Source organism: Bombus vosnesenskii, unplaced genomic scaffold (genome assembly GCF_011952255.1).
Source record: "Bombus vosnesenskii isolate JDL3184/JDL3185 unplaced genomic scaffold, Bvos_JDL3184-5_v1.1 scf7180000013266, whole genome shotgun sequence".
NCBI lineage: Eukaryota > Metazoa > Arthropoda > Insecta > Hymenoptera > Apidae > Bombus > Bombus vosnesenskii.
Window position 1 is genome coordinate 4,339,762 of NW_022882926.1, and position 18,885 is coordinate 4,358,646.

The following is an 18,885-nucleotide window of genomic DNA, read 5'->3' on the forward strand; positions in this document are numbered from 1 at the left end:
ACGCGCGCCTCGAGAGACGAACATCCGCAGAATATGCAGAGAAGAGTTTACCATTCATTATTCGAGCATGGTTCCGTAATATCCGTGGAATCCTGACAGTGATTACGCTAGCGTGCAACTTCCTGTTGTACCGTGTACCGGATGCGCCGGTTTATCGTGTTTTCGGATCGGCCAGAAGAAACGTATTCCAGAGATTGCTTTTTACATGATACGATATTGTAAAATCCATACGATATCTTGCCACGAGATTGTTCTACTAAGCATTTCGGAAAATTACAATGCGTTCCTTTCTAGTTTTCTTCGAGGAAAACGCTTCGCCTTACGAAAGATAAATTCGAAGCAATTAAGTACTAACCGCGCAAACAGGGTAACGATGAAAGTAAGTACAAGCGCGAGTGTTTCTTCCAAAACGAAAACCGAACTCCTGGCTCCTTCTGCGGCGTATCGTGGCGAGACCACTGTTTACAACCCGCGATAATCCGAGCCGGGTATTCGTAACTTCAGCGTTGCCATGAAAACCAATTAACCCGGCGACACCAGTGTGACCCAAGCGCCAGCTATCAGCCTGTAATCGGAACGCTTGGAAAATTAGCAAGGACCCGGAAAATGCTTCGGCTCGTTAGCGAAACCGACGCCGTGAGAGGTGTAAACCGAAATGTCCGAACCATACTCACCGGCAAAGATTCGCGTGAGAACGGAACGCTGGAACGCATCCAATTTGTTCCATTACACCTAAAGTACTAGCGGAATCTTTCACGATTCTTTTTACTCTCTCGTATCAGCCAGTTTCTCTTCGTTCAATTTCCTAATCGTTTATTCGACAGAAAGAGATTTGTTCTTCGATTTTCCAGAAGAATTAATAACATTGATAAAAGAAAAATGTATTGCTATCATTTTCTGAAACTATGAATATTATATTGAGAAACAAGTTCCTTCGGATTTCCCTAAAATCATCCGAAATCAGATGCATTCGTGCAAACGCGGTCTATCAAAGTATTCTATGATCGTTGCATCAGAAGTCAGGACCGGTTTATCGAACGTCGTCGAAGCAGTAGCAGGCAGCGGGAGGATGGGATGCACGGTATCTTCGTTGTTTTGGAATTTCAAAGCGCAGATGGAGGTCAAGGAGGAATTCTGGATACCGCGTCCGTCTCAAAGGTACGGAATAGATCGTGACCTATAAACGAATAGAGGTTGCCGACGCCTTGGCAAGCGAGATGGCGGTGAGGGTGCCGCGTTCCTGATTTCCCGTGAAACCAAAAGAAACAGAGGCAAGAACGTCGACGGAACGAAGAAAGAAAAGGAACGACGAAGAGGTTAGTGCACCTTGAAATTCGCGAGCAAACAGAACTATTCGTCTTTCTCTACCTAGAACTATCTGCTTGGAATTTGTTCCGAGGATACTCGAAACGTAGTCATCATCTCGTGGAGGGTTCGTTACGATCAACTCTTATGTATGCGACTGGGGATGAAAGAGCGTATCCACCGCGTTATGTAGACAACAGCCACGACGTTAATCTCGGGATTTACCCCTCGGCTTTCAGCCTCCTTCACTACTATCTGTTCTCGTATCGCGATATTACCTGGTAATAATCATTGGTCTTGTACATAGAAGAGAACATCCGCTCGCATACAACACTGCTAGGCTTCTACTTTCGATTCTCCCTCGTTTCGTTTCCGTCTCTTTCTTCACGATGTGCACATTTTACCGTACAACTGCATGGCATGGTGCGCTCACAAGACAAAGGGTTCGTGCATCTGGAAGATGGTTAGGTACTTGCGCTTTCCAGCACAGTGCTGATCGCGTGACTTCACGTTGAGGCAGAGAATCACGGACTGCTTTACGACAGGAGCTTTTTACATTGTTTGGCGATCGATCGATTTCGAATATTAATTAATATTGACTTTCCCGTGGAAGATAGGGATCGAGAACCATCGATGAGTACACGCTTGAAGAAAATTGAGCCTTTAGATAGACCTCGTTTAATTAAAATAGATCGGCTATATATGAAAAGTTTTAAGTGGAGGGTCGGGAAAGTCATCGAGCCTTCTGATCTCGATAAATTCTTTAATAAAATTCTCCCCTGATAAATAAGTAAAGAAAACCTGCGCGCAATACGCATGAGCATCGTTGAAGCTGGAAATAAATAAGGTGGAAGTAAGGAGTATTTGGAAATATACCTATCGCGCATAGAACGCTGTGATTTATTGTGTTAGCTGTGCCAATTTCTCGTTTGAGAACATAGGCAGGGAGCTGTATTCCAAGAGCTCGTCTCGTGGGATTGAAATATGAATACGATTCTAGCATCACGTGTTTGCGCGTGTAGTAGGAATTCAGAGGCACGTATGCGTCATATGTAGCATAAGATACGAACCAATGAAATTGACAGCTAAGCATCGTGTTTCGCCAATAAAAAAAATTCTACGAGTTGCAACATACCGGCGAATTAAACGAAAGTGGGTGATTAACCTTCTTATGTAGCGTAGCTCGAGTCGAAACTTGCCATCAAAGTTACCTCAAAATTTAATATTTCCTCAATTATCGAAAATAGTCGAATATGGTCAAAGGGTATGATACCTTGTTAAACGTGATAGTTCTGTTAAATTGTAAACTGAAAAATAATAATCAAGGGAAAGAAAATTACCGTGTCGACGAAGCGATATCGAAGCAAAGTAAACCGTTGCTGCCTCTTGAGTCGATTCGTTCATTTTATTTCGCTAGAGTGTCGTCGGCAAATCTTATTTAAGGCAGATTTATCGCTGGCCCAACCCTGAGATCGAGCTATGATATTACGCTGGACTCGGATGCGCTATTCACATCGCGACTCTTCGGCTCAAAAAGTGTCATAACTCAAAAGCCGAGCGCCTCTTCGAGCACTTCCGCCGCTCCAGCACATCGTGTGCCAAAATCCATCCTCTTCTCATCTCTCTGTCCCGTTTCTCCGTCGACGAGAATCGTCTCACTCCACGACAGACCAGATAGAATTCTGTAGTTTTTGTTAATAACGTAAGGATCGCTTACGGAAATAAAAAAATTCCCCTGCTTCCTGTGAACGTTATTTCTTCGAACTCTAATGCATTGACCGCGAGTTTTTTACATAACGATATAACCCGTCGAACGTGAGAATGGTAACTTTTTTGTTCGTGAATTTCGACGTTAGTCTTCGAGATTCGTAGAAGCTGTATCTTGGAACTTACTCCGCAGATAGTTCGCCATACGAAGAATCTTGATTAACTCGAAGCTTCTTTATCCTGGTATACATTAAGAATAGAGATTTACCTGTATCTTTGCTGTAGTAAACGGAACTTGATTTGTGGTTCTATGTTGACGATTACGTTGAAACGTGTCGCGAACAGAGCCATGCTAGTGCGCGTATTTAAGAGGATGCATAATACGAAAGCACACGGAACCGATGGAGAAGCAGTTTCCGCAGCGCGACGTTGAGTTACGATATAATCGCATTTCTATACAATCTCGATGTAAGATGGAGTTTCAGCCGAAATGGAGCATGCGATCGCGGCAGAGAACTATTTCCACGAAGAAAGTCGTAAGGCAAATTCGTAATGCAATCTGTAGGATCTATCGTGCATGACGAGAAGGCGATGCCATGATCGATACGCGTGTGTCGCCTGATTGAAGAAACAAATGCCTTTTGCCGGAGTTTCATTTTTTCGTACTCTTTCCCAACGAATTCCATTAGTACGACCGGATTGGCTAATGTGCGCTCGAGCGAGCATCGAGCGACGCTTTTTGCGGCCACGGCCCGCTTGAATAATTGTGTTTTGCAACGTCTGCAGCGACAAAGTTCCGGGCATGGATCCAAAGAAGAATTAAGCTGAGGGAAACTTTTAAAGTGGACCTATAAAAGGAACAATATCATCGGGCCGACCTATTCAGTTTTCGAACGATCGCGGAGGAATCGTATCGATCGTTCGATCTATTCTATCTGTTTACCGAAATATAGCACGACCATTCGACAGTGATATGGCTTTTAAAGTGAGTGTGCATCGCGTGATTGACCATTCTTCATTTTTTGTCTAATCGTGATAGGCAAACCCAGAATTGTGAAGTGGCGCGACCGATCAATCGTTTCGTACCATTTAATTATAGGTCGGGACGCTGGTACGCTAACAGAATTGTCCTGTCCTAGCCTACCGAAACTTCTATCGATTCCTCGTGACATTGGTTAATCACTTTGTAAATTGGAAATTCTTTCCAATATGGGAACGTTTCGTTCTTTCCGAGCATTTTCAAAATAATTCCTTTTCCAGGCTTTGTTGAAATAGAACATGAACAGTATAGTACCTTCACTCGATTTTCAATAAGAGAAAAAACAAATATTTTTGCATATAACTGATGCAAAATTAATTGTTTTCCAACAGATTTCTTTAACGGCAATTCTGCTGCTGTTGGTTTTATTTCACGAGAAAGCCGACGCTGGCGGTCACGCGCACTCTTTTCAACATTTCCACGGACCCGTGATAGGCGATGCTCGAGAGGTGACTTGGAAAGACAAGCACGGTCACCACGATCATGATTACGTGGCACATCCGCACTACGAGTTCTCATACGGCGTCGAGGACCATCATACTGGCGATTATCATGGCCAAAAGGAGCATAGAGACGGTACGCCAAGCATAATCTGGAAGAAAATTAATCTCTTTCGCTGTTGAAAGAACACTTGCGACTTGTACGCACGGTGAACGCAAAAAATAGTAATATAATCAAGTTATACCTGTTACGCAGCGATAAATTGCGATGCAACGGCGAGAGGCAAGTCGACGAACGTATAACAAGCGCTAGAACGAATAGAAAAGCAAAAATAAAAGTGGTAACGCGATCTTTGACCGCGCGAAGGAAATATCGAAAGAGACGTTTCGAAGCATCGCATTTTGTTTCCAAGCTGAAGTTTTCCCTCCGGTGTTCGTCCATGGAAAATTCTAGAATCCTTAGGTCGCGTATTTTAATTAGTTTACTGCGATTCGAAAAGCGTCCCGAGCTCATAGAACGCTTTGGAAAGTCGTCTTCGTTTGCACACTCTTTTGAACTCGAGAGTTTGTCAAGTTTTCTAACATCCACGACTTCTTCCACTTTCGTTTCTACGTAATCGGCCTAATTAAAGCCAGACGGTGGCCTACATTAATGACCCTCGAATGTCAAAAAGTCGAGGAGCTTGTTTCCAGCAGATAGTTTAATAGGTACCGAGCAGAGACACCGTCGAGTGACTTCGAGTGATTTTTAAATTCGGTGCAACGAGAAATTGATGAGAATATTTCCAACGTACATATATTCTGATACGTAGAAAATCGAAGTATTTGTTTAACGATACGCACGCGATACGCATAAGAAAGCGACAAGTTTCCTCTTTCAGCGTATCTTCTTGGTACGACATGTCTTTAAAGTTCCTATAGTTTACGAATCTGTCATTAAGTAAACGCGGCCCTCTAATAGAGTTAACAAGATGGTAACATTATACGGGAGAAGTAATTACTTATCACGGATCTTGATTCTCAAGGCAACGTCTCTTAGTTTAATCATACTTGATTGCAGTACCACGTAAGGATTCATTCAGAGAGCTTTCAGGATCACTCGGCTGGAACGTTCAAAGAAGAATATCAATATCGCGAGTTTGACGCTCCCGACCTCATCGCGACGTGAAGCACACGTGGCTTCATTAATTATTTGCAGAGAAGGAAATTTACGTTGAAAATAATCCGCGATACGATGTTACTGCTAACGAACCTATTCCGTTTTCACTTTGCCATATTAATACGCTAACTAGCTATACCTCAACTACGAATGGTATCTCTGCGCGAGTTTGACATCTTTGTACTCTAGATATGCGCCTTAATGTTTCACAGGCAAATTTAAAGACAATACAACGAAACGAATGCGTCGAGGCGAAGTACTTCCAGCAACAGAAGATATTCGATAACTGTGATAACTGTTAAGTAAAACGATAATGCTCTCGTACTCAGCGTGTTACTTCTTGCCATGGTTCTCGAGGAGCATTAAAATATTCACATTCCCTCGAGAAAATCGATTTTTCTTCTCGCTGGTGTCTTGTGTTTACATAAATTGTAATTAACCTTCTTGAAAGAATTAATTCTTCAGCTACTTTTAGTCGAGAACAAACGAAAACTAATTTTCCATTTACTCGCTTTGGCAGTAGAGAGAACAGGCCGCCGGCGGTTGAGCGTAAAATTATTTATCGACTCTCACTACATGATATCTACTCGTTTGCATCCGATAATCATATTTTTTTGCTGGTGCTTTACAGGCAAAGAAGTAGTCGGCGAATACACAATAAAAGAGCCCGGCGGAAATATTAGAACGGTGAAATATCGCGCTGGAAAGGATGGATTTTTCGCTCACGTTCTTAACAGCAACGGTAACGACCATGACGTAGGACACCACCATTAAACGAAACGTTGTTTCATTCATTACCAAAGATTTCTTGTTACGTTGCGATTGTTGTTGTTATGCAACGTTGATTGTTTCGTTTTTTTTTTGTTGCACTGATTAAAAAAGAGAGAGAGAAAAAAAGGTAAATCGAAACAGTTGCTAGTTTAATTTGTTCCAAATCACTTCCCCAATTAGCACCGGGAGGGTCCGATCGCAGAAATTCGGAGGCCGAATCGAAAACCGATGTGTGTGGAAACCAGTGAACGGTACTGTGATTCCACGGCGACCGATGTTTTTAACGGAAGTGACGTTTACTGATTGACAATCCGATCGTCACGGACATATGGATCTCCCCTGTGATTACGTATCTAGGCTTACCAGAAACAACGATCTGTTGCGATGGTTTCGCGTGCAAATCGATCGGACGCTTTTGGAAATTAATGAGTCTCTTGACTTCAGACACCATTACATCGTTACGATATACGATCGTTTAACCAATTTAAAATTGAAAGAAAACGTTATTTTTTTTTCATATAAGCTTCGTGTAAAATATATTTTTGTAGAAATCTGAATGGTGTTTCTGAAAGGACAAAATAGCTAAAATAACATCTAATTGCGGTTAAAGTCGTAGAACGGATTGACTTAGTTTGAAATACCACACATTAGCGACACGCGAAGTTAAATGTAGCAAATCGATTCGCAAGCAGCTGAATGAAACGCACTTAATTGCGTTTAAACACAATGCCTTTCGACAACAATGTGTTTCGACTACATGCATATGTTTGCGTACACGATGTCACTGGCGGTGCACTAATTTCGTTCGTGAAAAACGATTGTGCCGTCCATCACGTTAGGATGAAATACGCGGCAAAAGAATTGCCGGAAGCTCTTACTATCGAACGAGTTCTCTCAATTTTTGTATTCAATGTTTTCCGACACAGAGGACGGCTATATATCCTCGTAAAAGAACCGGTTATGATGACTGCAACATGCGTTTTTCATAGTTTTCGCGGCTGCTGTGTGTCGTGTGCGTTCTCGTACTTAACATTTCCCGTACAGCGTTAACTAGATTACATTTTGTGTAAATCCATCAGGCGGAACAACAATGATCTAGAATACAGCAATAAAAATGTTTCTGTATAAATTGGCAATGGTCGATCGACGAAGGAACAATCTACGACGTAACTACACTGTGATATTCCTGATACATGAAAGGTATCGCTAAAAGGTTACTATTAAGCAGTGTAAGAATATTATCAACGTATTATTTTCTTGTTATTAACAAGTATTTTGCTCTATTTAGATCTTCTAATGATGAGAGACGATGATAAAAATGTAATGGACGTTTCCGAAATAGTTAAACATTTTCTTCTAATTATAAAGAGGAGAAAAGATCATGCAAATTCAATGTCGTCCGTTCTTTGAAGAGACAAAGTTACGAACAACTACGACGCTCATTGTGCTTCTGACTTTAGTTCCCGACTCTTGTTCTTCGTTTCAAAGTAACAAACAACTTTGTTATAATCTTTAAGATTCCAATTGCAATTGCAGTGTACGTTGGCTTCCGGAATCCTTAAATTATATCTTCGTTAATGAAAGGGAAGATGGTAGAAATTGATATATACCTCCAAAACTGCTGTGCCATTGAACAATTTCTTTGGCGCAATTAACAGAAAGCTTACCGTTGCAATTAGTAGGGGATTGGCGAAACGTTTGAGGAATACTCTGTATTTCTCGCAAACATACGCGTTTCGTTGATGCAACTCCCATCCTCTTTCGGTAGACAATGATATTATATCCCGCGAACGTGGTTATACTATAGAATACTAAAGGGGACGGATAATCTTACACCGGCATGGAGAAAGTCAGGAATTAACAAACTAAAAAATGTACGATCCGTGTTATTCAGCAAATTAAGAAACATGGATATAATAATCGTGGATGAAACCACTCGAGCTAATAAACGAATAATATTAATTTAATGATAAATCGCGTCGACAAAGTAACAATGAGATAATAGCGTTGTGACGATATTGTGGTGAAACAGTGATTCGTCGAATTAATTATTCATGCTGACTTAAACGTTATCCGATGTTATATTGTAATTACGTCAAATGTCTCGTTTTCTCGTCACAAAGAATCCACGTTATGAAAGCAAAGAATATAAATTATGATTAAAAGGACGGGAATATTTTTGTGGCAATTTTTAATTGAAATTTCTCTATTTGTTCGCTGGAATCGCGTCGAAATATTCCTATGATTTCAATAAACGTCCGACAAGATTAATGGACAATTGTTATCGGTAATTAATAGTGTTCATCCGTATTTGACGGTCTATTGAAATTAGTTATCATTGTTCCCCTGTTCTTTGTTTTATCGCTCCTTCGTGCACGGAATTTTCTTTGTTAAGGTATTCCGGAAAGCAAAGTTACCGAACAATTTTCAGTGTACTTTCTCGGACGAAGTAGAAAACCAATGAGATGGAAAACAGAAGAGAATGAATAGAATAAATATTCCTTGCATGTTGCGCTCTTACGAATCATTGTAATTGGTTATCAGAGAAATCAATTTCTTTTGCCTCGGCAGAAACGTAGCTGATATGGGCGTCAGTGTTTGTTCGAATTTTATTTAATTGTACATTTTAGCACTTTGCTTGTACAATTCAAATATCGTAGTGTAAAAACAGTTTTCTCAATTTAATTTTATCTTAAAACTTAGTTACACTAGTTTGTCGAAGCGAACTCAACATGTTCTCGGAAAAAAGGAGGAAAAGAACACTTGTTCTTTTGTCAAGATACCAGCCGCCTCGAGCTTCCCAAGAGGCAGTGAAACATTCGATATCAGAAAATGATGCAACCGATCAAGGATCTTTCACGACATGCCCTCGTATACTTCGCGTAACCTGTAAATCTTGCTTTTTACATACGGATGAGCATTCACTTGAGAAGCGGAATACAAATTACCATAGAAACGGATGTTAGGAATTCATTGCACACATTCGTAATTTATATTTTGCACCGGCTGATTCGAATCTTCGTTGAAAACTGGCTGATGACGGTAGCGCTTTACCCGTTGTTTCGTCTAACAAAAGGAAAAATTAAAATCAAAATATTCAGCTAGGCAAATTTATTCAGAAATACACCGTTCTCTCATTTAAATTACGAGATAATTCGTAGGGCAAGGTATTGTGTTCTTCTCTTTCATACGAGTCGCCGTAAAATTCGAACTTCATTCCAAGTTATTGTGTCGTGGTTTCTTCCAAGTTTAAAGCCCTCTTGATTTAGCGATTCTTTAGTTTTTCGAGCACGGCCGAGAAACAGCGGAATGAAGATTTGTTTGTAAAGGAATGAAACGCTTTACTGTTCTCGCTTCACGCGGTATGTTCGTACTATGAATCTTACACAAGTAAGCTGCCCCTTCGTTGTCCATAATTCCCCTTCATCTCACCCTAACTTCTTTACTAATTCCGTTTCTTCCATCTTAGATTTTCGATGTACGTCGCGTTTTATAAAGTGCAACGAAAGGAGATAAGGAAGAAAAAGATATATAGGAACGTCATACAACAGTGCGAAACAGCGCGCCGTAAAGTTTAGACGCGCGTTTCCCTCGTCAAATACCAGCATAGCTTTGAATGATCCAAGGAAGTACGACTTCCCCTCCAGCTTCCGCTTTGTGAAGTTTTTTAAATTGTATCTTCTTCACTTTTCGCCACCAACAACCCACATACGAAAGTTTGATCTGAAATTTCTAAACGTCTTATTGTGAACGGTATCCTACACAAATGGCAAGAGTATAAACTTCTCGAAATAAAAATAATAATGGAACAACAGAGATAACGTACAGAAAGAGAAAGAAAAGGGAGGAGGATGGAAGAGTTAACAACTCGAAGAAAAAACGTCCGGTCTATTTCATTTTTTAGGTGGAAACAAAATAGGATTTTACCGAGCTAATTAACCGACAATCACAGGCTCAAGTCGGGCATCGTCCTTAAATCCGTGCTTGGCTACGTGAAACTGATTAATTTTAGCATTTCATTAAAAACTTCGCGTCGTGCGAAGAAACGAAACAAAAGCTTCGTTTGCGAACATAAATATCGTCCTTCTAAACCTACGTAGTTCCGTGTGAGCAGAACAAATTTTCATATTTCAAAAATGGCTTGAAACATCACCTGCGTGAAACAGACGGCATAGTTGCATATTCATTTCTGTTTCGTCTACGTTTTTTACACGTTTTACACGTTTTATGGATGTTCTTTCATTCGACGTTTCAACAGCACTGGTAGTTAAAATTCAAACACAAAGACCCGAAGCTTTTATGATCTAACAATGTTGACCAATGTTGGCTAAGGTATTACATTACACGAGATAAAAGTACGGACAAGGTAGCAAAATATTCCCTACCATTCGGCAACTCCATTATTCCTGTATCGTATTCATCTCCGTTTACATGATTTCTGTTACTTCTACGTCGTAAAAATAAAAACGATAGAACCATTATAATTGCCAAAATTCCATTATCTCCAATGAAATTATGAAATCGAATTTATAGTTAATCGACATACTGTAATTACGATACAGCTGTGTAAAGTCTAATTAAACGTTTCGATGTATGCAATGTGTGTACGTCGATACCTGCGAATCGTTCGTATTTCATTCTCATACGTCAGTCATAATTATAGAAATGATGAAAGAAGAAGTCATTAAGATAAGTGGCGAGCTTAATGAGCGCCGGGGAAAGTTGAATTGATCGAATTGCTCGTGACAGGACAGGGCCCGTGATAACGAGCGCCACTAGAGATATCGCGTGGGATCGAATTTCCTAGGAATTCTATATATATAGTATATCAAGATCCAGCGCGCGAAGCTCGAAATATCGTTCCCGCTAATTGTCGGTTACTCTTTAGTACAGGAACGGGTCAGTTCTAAATAAATTATGGCGGAACAGACGGAAAATCGATTCGGCTGGAGCGAAAGCTCATCGTCCGAATCCGTGCGTCGGCTTCAACCCTGTAACTTGCCGTTTGCCGATTGATGGCTGCTTCTTCTGTAGCGTTTCGACAGCCACGAGAAACGAAAGCGTCGCGAATAGACGGAATTGGATTCCGGTGTAGTGATTGCAAATGCGACTACACCCGCATCCTTGTGATTCTGTCGTGCTCCCCTGGTATTCACAGGGCACCTCGATTTTCAACTTATCGATCCGATTCGCTGGCGGGTTTAATTTTCTTCCAGCGTCATGCTTCTTCCGTCGCCTTGGCGTGCACCGCTGTCCAAGTACCCCATAAATATGTTACAGCTACACGGTCAAACACGTTTTTTCCCTGCTGACAGCAGTCCATTGATGTTTCGGCGAGAAAGTCTAGTCTCCACGAGTACATTCACCGCTCGCGATAATCTTCGTGCAACTGTGTTTCCACAAATAGAACGAGAAAGAATTTCACAGCATACGTTTCATGTTATTGCACTCGATTAGGATTGCTTAATTATTATCTTTTTTTTCTTTCTTTTTTATACGTGGGGAAATCCTCATGGACATCCCGCCGCTCTTCTGGGAAGCGACGGGGTAGTGTCGGACTTCACGGACTAAGACCTCACGGTGGTCCGCCTGACGCTCAACAGGGGTGCCCCGGGACTAAGAAAAGGCAAGAAGAATAAACCAAAAAGACGGAGTTGATTAATTACGCTTGATTGTTATCTAGTCGCAGTTTGTTTCGACGATAGCGCGCCAAGAATAACCAAGGAACACACTTACCGAAAGAATAACTCGATACTCTTGGTTAAATCGGAGAACCAGGTCGACGGAAATACATGTGTTACTTTCGAAATTACGCTTTCACATAATTTTAAACCGGGTCAAGTTGGAACGGGGTATACGGTTCACATGCAGAGGTTCGTGCGTGGCTGTTTACTCAAGATTTTCGGGCCGGTCGGTTCGCCAGAAAGTTTGCCCGCGTTGCAATATTTCTGGTAACGTTTGCACGAGCCGGCCGCCAAGGAACCAAGAACGGAGTCCACTTTGGAAAATTACTCGTAGATCATAAGAATTGTTCGACCATAAACCACCTCTATACGGTCACGTCATAGGGCCGAATAAAATAAGAAATGTTCCATCTGTTTGTATAGTTTTTACCCGAAATTGGCATTGCAGCATAGATCGAAGTCGCTGTATCTCTCAGATATATCGAAAGCTGTGACAGAACTTTTGGCACCTCTTTATGATTAAAGAATGGGTCCGATATTCTATGCTCTCGTCTTTAAGCACCAGTTATTCTTCCGATAATCGAAAATAACGCGTAAAATCTACTGGAAAAGTAAGCTTCTGAAAAGAAAAGTAAAGAATTTTTGAAACGTTATTTCGGCTCCGTAGTCGGAAATGGAGTTGATCTCTGCTCTTGATGGTACTGAGAAAGAAGCCCGATGTAAGAAATTTCATCGCCTTCCGACGGATAACCGACAAAGTTGCACCTAAAGTCTGTAGCGATATAAAAGAAACGCAAAACGAAGGAACGGGTGTACGAAGGGACTACGCGGAACGAATGATAGGATCGAAGTTCGATCGCGAAGATTAAACGAGGATCGAAAGGAAGCCGGAAGCAAGCCAAGGGTGCAAGTCTGCCCGCAAAGTGAAACAAATTGCCGCGAACGAGCCCCGATTCGTCGACACAGTCGTTGATCCTTCCCCTAATTCCGTCATAGAAAATCCGGCAAGATTTTAAAGTCGATCTTCGATTCTCCTTCAACTTTCGGATAATCTTCTTGCGTTCTTTCGAGTATCCGTGAATTGTCGAATTTCGTCTTTGAGAACCGCAATTTTCTACTCGATATGCTTTACCGTAGAAATGGTCGAAGGGTATGATTTAAACGCTAAACGCTAAAACGGTCACGTCCCGCAATAACGGCCAGTATCAAAAATCTTGATCGCGAGAACAGCTTAATTCTCACTTTTTCGCTGCGTTTCCAGCAAAAACCTCCGGAAAGGCAATTAAAAGTTCCAAGCTGTTTACCGGCGGGCGAGCAAAAGCCGTGAACAGGTAAACAGAGAATTAAAGTTTCCGAAACGAAACGGGTTCGCCGGCTAGTGCTTAACGAGGACTCACGAAATGCGTCTTTTTAAAAATCCCGTAATTATGAAAACCTTCGTTATAAACTCCACCGACCAATCGTAAAATTTTAATGGTGCCACTTGGATCTTTACTCTTATTAATTTGATTTCACGCGTATAATTATCCCGGGAATAACGGCGCTGGCGGCGGCGCGTCGCTGTGTATAAATGAGAAGCTTTATGCACGACATCGATCGGGTTCCAAAAACAGAGAGATATAGTCGAACACAGTGAACAGATTCCGCGTTATAACGCTTTAAAAGTATTTCCTTAGTTTTCTCTTATCGCCGGATGCCAGACCGTCATTTACGTTCACGGACATCGAATTTTAAACATCGTTATCAAGTCTCTTCCTTTAGTTACTTCGTGTTATTATAGAGTCACAACGTTTAATTGCTTCTTCGCGTGTTCGTTTCTATTCGATGAAACGATGAAACTATCGACGAGTTCGTTCCTACAATATTGATAGGTCGTTTGGCAATCGTGCCGAACTTATTTGCAGCAAGACTTTTTGCACGGTGTCCAACCCCGATAACGATCGGATAATGCACCATCCGTGGCAGAGAATCGAATCTAGAATCGGAAGTTTGAGATCTTAATCTACTTTTAATATCCTGCGTCTGAGAGGTCTCCCGTAGCTCAATGATCGCGGATCAACGCCAAGGAATGGAAAAGTTTGCTCGTTCGACTGGTGAACCGAGAGATACCGGTCGTTCATTTTCTCACGGAGATTGCAATGGAAAAGAAAAGAATACCCATCGATGGAAACCGAAGCTAACTACCCCGAGATCCTGGCCATCCATAGGGTCAAAGAGAAATGTCACGGAGGTGAATCTTGTCGAAACTCCAGACATCGTACCATTCCGTTTTCAACTCTGTCAAGATCAGAGAAATTCATCAATCTTTGTACGGACAATCCTTGTCGCGGCTTAATCTGCAAACGTATGTATCTCTCGTCACGTCTGACACGTTCTACTTTCTAACGAATAAAGTTCTATTCAATTGCGTTCCGATCGATCTTCCACGAATCTTATTAAACGATTATTTGTCTTCCAACTTGATCGTTCTCGCGATATCGGCCGGATCATTTCTCCATCGTTAATAAAATGTCGAGCGTAACTAATACGCAATTAATACCCGGCACAGACCGAGCTATCGATGATTCAATGATTAGAAGTAGCTTCAACTAATTACACGCGTATCGCTCCGACCCTACGATTAATCATTAATTATCCTGGCTAATGAATTTCACGCAAATAAATACGATAACATAGCGAAAAGTTTGATCTATGGCCACAATATACGGAAATAGTCGTACCGATGCTTGCAGTCGAACGATAAATTCAGAACTCCGAGATTAAATATATATATCTTCTTCAACCAAGAAGCAAACACCTTTTTCAGAATAAAAATTCATTACTTTCATTAACTCTGTCGTCGTTTCGCTCGCACTTACGATACATTTTTGTTACTTGGTCCGTCATTCGTGCGTGTATGTGGGTCGAATGAACGCTATTTCTCTTTCGCCGGGCTAAAAAAGCTTGGTGCATATTAAAGTACATCGCGGCCAACTGCAAATCATAAATCAAAGATTATGTCTAAACCGCGTGCATTTTAAATAGCAATTAAATGTTTTTCCGCCACGTAGAAAATTTAATACATCTTCGTTCTAATTACTTTCCCTTCAGAGTGCTACTTACGCGCTCTTGCGCGTGGTTGCAACAACGCTTCAACATTTTCCCAGCATTTTCTCTCTACATTTTTAATCTTTCCTTCCGCATAGATTTTTTTGTTCGTTTGAAATTTGGTTGACCGCTGTAATAATTTTCGTTAAGTCAGATCCTGTGCTGGTAAGAGATATAGAGTAGGATAGTGTAGAAAAGTTTTGATATACTTGATACAGCGTGTCATCCGCATGCACTCGTTAATTTATGAAACTGCGAACCATCGTTTCTTGAACGAAACCGACCTTCATCTACCTCTAAGATATTTCACGCTTCTCAGACGTGTATGACGAAAATTGTGAAATGGCAAGTTCGAATGGATTCAACTTACAGTCATGCCGGTGTGGAATAGCGTCGATTGAATTCTACTCGAGATCTGAAAAAAGTATTATCAAGACGATAATATTAATTTTCAAACGGCTTATAATATGTGCGAGACTGCGAGATCAATTACTCTTGGAATCGTGTTACAAATTGTTTAACAGCACACACAATATTGAATTTCGACAGACTACTCTGTGTTTCGATTACATTCGAGGGTAACGGAATACATACCTTGTCTGCTTACTACCTAATGTATATCTGCTTACCAGAGATCCTTCATCAGTTGAATTCTAGGGGCGTTTGACTCGCAATATGCACAACGATCTCCAGTTGCAAGTTTACTTGGGCTCCGTTCGTGATGGAATTGCAAGCGAAAACTGACTTTCGTCAATTCAAACGATCTTCTTTTTTCAATACACGCCTTCCTGCTCTCTTTACGTATCGTCTGGTATGAAACCGAATCGTCTGGTAAAAATCAAAGTTTGACGTGGGAAGGTAAAAGCTGAAAGCGAGGTTTGCAATCCGTCATGAAACATCGACTATGTGATAGGTAAACACATACTTTGTTAAACTTTCAGAACACAACACAGTGAATATAATCGCTGTAACGCATCGATTAAATTAACGAGACAAACGAGTGGAACTCGTCGCGTGACTATGACTTTTAGAAGCTGTCTCTTGGTTGTCTAGCGGGTATATCATCGATATGATCAAGTCTGCTATCGACTAACTTGTATCACCTTCGATTCACGGTAACGGCGAATTCCCTCGAGTCTCGGTACCGACGTCTTACTTTATCAAATTTTATGGAATGGAAAACCCGAGTATTTTCTCTGTTCGCTGGACAAGCGGCTTCTCGTGGGGATCAGTGAAACAATTTGTAATATATCGAAAGCAACAAACGGCAAGGAAACGTTGGATTAAATGAAATTGATAAGCGAAACGATCGCTGTCTTTCTCTCTCTCTCTCTCTCTCCTTTTTCTTCGTAGCTGATATTTCTTTTTTCTCTCTTGTCAGAGAAACAACGTATTTGCTTGTGATCGTAGAATCCTTCAGGAAACCACTGCATCTCCAGAGACATCGCAGGAAATCTTCATTACCGGTATAGATAGGAAGAGGAGAAAATCCGATGAAATAGTCGGACGACGGGGCAGATCGGGGCAGGTGTGGAAGTTTCGAATCCAACGGGAGAGAGACTGCGTACACGGGTCTTGCATCAGAGCGTAATAAAGGCGATGAGCGTTCTTTCATCAGGGAAAAAAGTTTTGTCCCGTTTTGCCGCGGGAACTTCCGCGGCGCCAAGAAAATCTAGTTTGTCCCTGAGTGAATATGCATGGAATAGGAAAGGGAGAAAATATAGATATCGTTCTTAATGCGACGCGCGAAGATACGTTCACCAAGGTAAGAAGCAGAGGAGAAAAAGGAAAGAAACGAAAGGAAGAACCGCGTTATCCTTTGTCTTTTGAAATGGGAAACGCTATTTTTATTCGGCTAAATACAACGGAAACATCCCACGGCAAAGAAAGGTAATTTACAATATGGCAAGGGGAAGGTTTTAACGTTATATGCCAGCGAACCAAATGAAACGAACAGTCGATTGTATATCATCGGCGTGCGAACCCCTGAATGATCATTGAATGAGCAATTATATTTCGAAGAGATGGAGCTGGTTTCGATCGAAGGTACGATAATACTTTACTGAACGACCAAGTTAGAAAAGAGAGAAACTAAGGATAATGGAGGAGAAAGAAGAGATTAACGCGTTTTATGCACGACCCACCATTGTTTTAATTTAATTTTTACTCGCGCGTCTGTATAATCCGCAAGGGAATACTAGCAAACGTTTTCCTTATCGTGTTCGTTTTACCCTGTGTATGGCGTGTTCGTTTTATCGGTATTCTTCTAGTTTCATTACACGTATATACAAACAGTCACGTACCAGCGTAAATACAATCAGAGTTTTTGAAACCAGAAGTGTGGAAATATTGTGTTCCTAGCGTCTGTATTAGAACGCACAAGCTTTTTCAGTCTCTCCCACCTTTTGTCTTCAAATTGGCGCGCTCGCGTCGCTGCAGCCGGAATATGAGCACTAGACGCGTACATTTTGCTTAACTTTACACGTTGTTCTCCTCCTGTATCCTTTCGCTAGGAAGCTCTGTAACTTTGTCGCGCTAAACGAAAGAGTTCAACGTTTTCTCTTATCCAATTTCTTAATTTTGTTTTTTTTTTCCGTTTCCAAGTTCTCCCACCTAATCTATACTTAGAGCTTTAACTTTATTTATAATTTGAGCGTATAACGTGGCAAGGTCTGATCAAATTTCTTGTATCAAATATAAAGTTACTGCATACCGCGTTCAACCGAAACCGTGCACACGGTTATGCACGCTTGAACGAGGATAGGTAAGAAAAAAAAAAAAAATCGAGTTGACCGATTCGTCGGTTATTCCATTAACTTTGGTCAGTGAGCAGTAACGAAGCGGGGCTCGGCAGGGAGTGCAATGTAAATTGGCGGTAAAATAAAAAGAGAGGAAATTGACCAGGGGGTGGTGGCGATAGGCAGCGCGCGTATGGAATTTCCGGTGGTGTCCTTTGAGCCTTCAGTGGCGGAATGAGAAGCAAAAAGTGCCGGAAACAGATGTATCCGTGCAGTTTTTGCTTTTTCCTCGCCTCCCTCCCTATCTCTATCTCTCTCTCTCTCTCTTCCTCTGCCTCTCTTTCTCTCGATCGATTCACCATTTTTCTATTTTTTCCTTTTCCTTTTTTCGTTTCGAAACACGGTGGCTTCCTATGGTAATATCGAGGGGATGCACTTGATCGCTAAAACGCGTAACATTCTTTGCATATAGATGCGATATCTCGCTTTTTCTTTTATGGTGCACTCACCTTTAAACATTCACCTATAGATATACATGCAGAGTGATAAAAACCGAATTTGAAAAATTTATGTTAAAGTAATACGATATATCTTATTTCTACTGTTTTTTCATAGAAAAAGTATTGACTCTTACTAATTATTGACTCGTGAATTATCATCACCGTGTTTCTGATAAATATCTCTTCAAAAGATATGTACGATCTATAACAACGAAATTGTTTCGTAGAGTCGTAAAGCTTCGGTGAAATCCCAGGCCACGAAAAACGATTGCCTTTCCAATTATACAACATAATCAACGATGATGCATTAGGCGATCCATCGTTCCCAGTAGAAACCAGTTGCGAACGAACTCTCTGTTTGATTTCAATCTCTGAAGAAGTAGAACTGAGAAGATATTTGCCCGGTAATCCACAGGGTAAGCGTATCCACAAATCTAATAACGTAATTGCATGAT

The 18,885-nt window shown here is 41.1% G+C and overlaps 1 protein-coding gene across 2 annotated transcripts; it reads left to right on the top strand.

The window, feature by feature from the left end:
* Window positions 1-3,251: 3,251 nt before the first annotated feature.
* LOC117230211 (cuticle protein 7-like) lies at window positions 3,252-17,277 on the top strand. Of its 2 annotated transcripts, XM_033487371.1 has the most exons (4): window positions 3,252-3,997; window positions 4,384-4,627; window positions 6,282-6,392; window positions 16,603-17,277. In XM_033487371.1, the coding sequence occupies exons 1-4, from the start codon at window positions 3,986-3,988 to the stop codon at window positions 16,662-16,664; spliced, it is 429 nt and encodes a 142-aa protein (XP_033343262.1). In that variant the 5' UTR covers window positions 3,252-3,985; the 3' UTR covers window positions 16,665-17,277. The 2 variants fall into 2 exon arrangements, with proteins under 2 accessions (XP_033343262.1, XP_033343263.1); XM_033487372.1 differs by lacking the exon at window positions 16,603-17,277 and having other exon boundaries at window positions 6,282-6,559.
* The last annotated feature ends 1,608 nt before the right edge of the window (window positions 17,278-18,885 follow it).